Source organism: Terrapene carolina, unplaced genomic scaffold, assembly GCF_002925995.2.
Source record: "Terrapene carolina triunguis isolate 2854851 unplaced genomic scaffold, T_m_triunguis-2.0 Scaffold136, whole genome shotgun sequence".
Lineage (NCBI taxonomy): Eukaryota > Metazoa > Chordata > Testudines > Emydidae > Terrapene > Terrapene triunguis.
Window position 1 is genome coordinate 8,624,507 of NW_020664487.1, and position 651 is coordinate 8,625,157.

Genomic DNA, 651 nt, shown 5'->3' on the forward strand with positions numbered 1-651 from the left:
GCCGGGGGGCGGGGCCGGGGATACGGGCAGGTGTGCCGGGGGGCGGGTGCGCGCGGAGGGCGGGGCCGGGGGGCGGGTCTGCGAAGTTGCTCCCTGTCGCTACTCTGACCCCTCCCGCCTAGGGCCGCCGACTCTGTGGGAAACAGAGTCTCGTGCGCAGGCGCGGCCCCCACCGGCAGGCGGCGAGGAGGGAACGGCTCTCTCTGACGCAGGCCCCCGTTAACCAATGAGCGTTCCCCATCCCCTCCCTCGGCGGGAGCTCGTGCGCAGCGGGGGAGCCCCGAGTTTTCAAATAGCCGGAGCGGAGACGGGCGGCGCGCGCGGGCGCGCACGGGCGCGATCCGGAGCGGCAGCGGGAGCGGCGCAGGCCTGAGGGAGCGCTGGCGCCGACATGGCGGAGCCGCTGGTGAGAGCGCGGGGGGAGGGTCTGGGGGTGCCTCGGCCCGAACCTGGTCCCTGCTGGCGCCCCCGCTCCCGCCTTGGGTCTGGGCTGAGGCTGCTGGGCGGGGGGTGCTTTCCGGGGCAGGATGCTGGGCGGGGTTGGGGAGGGTGAATGTGGGGACCCTTCCTGGACAGAGTTATTTATTAGGTGTGTTACGGTAGCGCCCAGGAGCCCCACGGGGGTAGTTATTTCTTAGGTGTGTTACGGTA

General features: G+C 72.0%; 1 protein-coding gene across 1 annotated transcript in view; it reads left to right on the top strand.

Moving 5' to 3' along the window:
• The first annotated feature begins 352 nt into the window (after window positions 1-352).
• Window positions 353-651, top strand: part of CENPC (centromere protein C) — a 60,231-nt gene continuing 59,932 nt past the window's right edge. Inside the window, exon 1 of the mRNA XM_026653328.2 lies at window positions 353-406. Within this exon, the coding sequence (XP_026509113.1) occupies window positions 392-406 (15 nt within the window). The 5' untranslated portion in view covers window positions 353-391. The remainder of the gene's footprint in view (window positions 407-651) is intronic.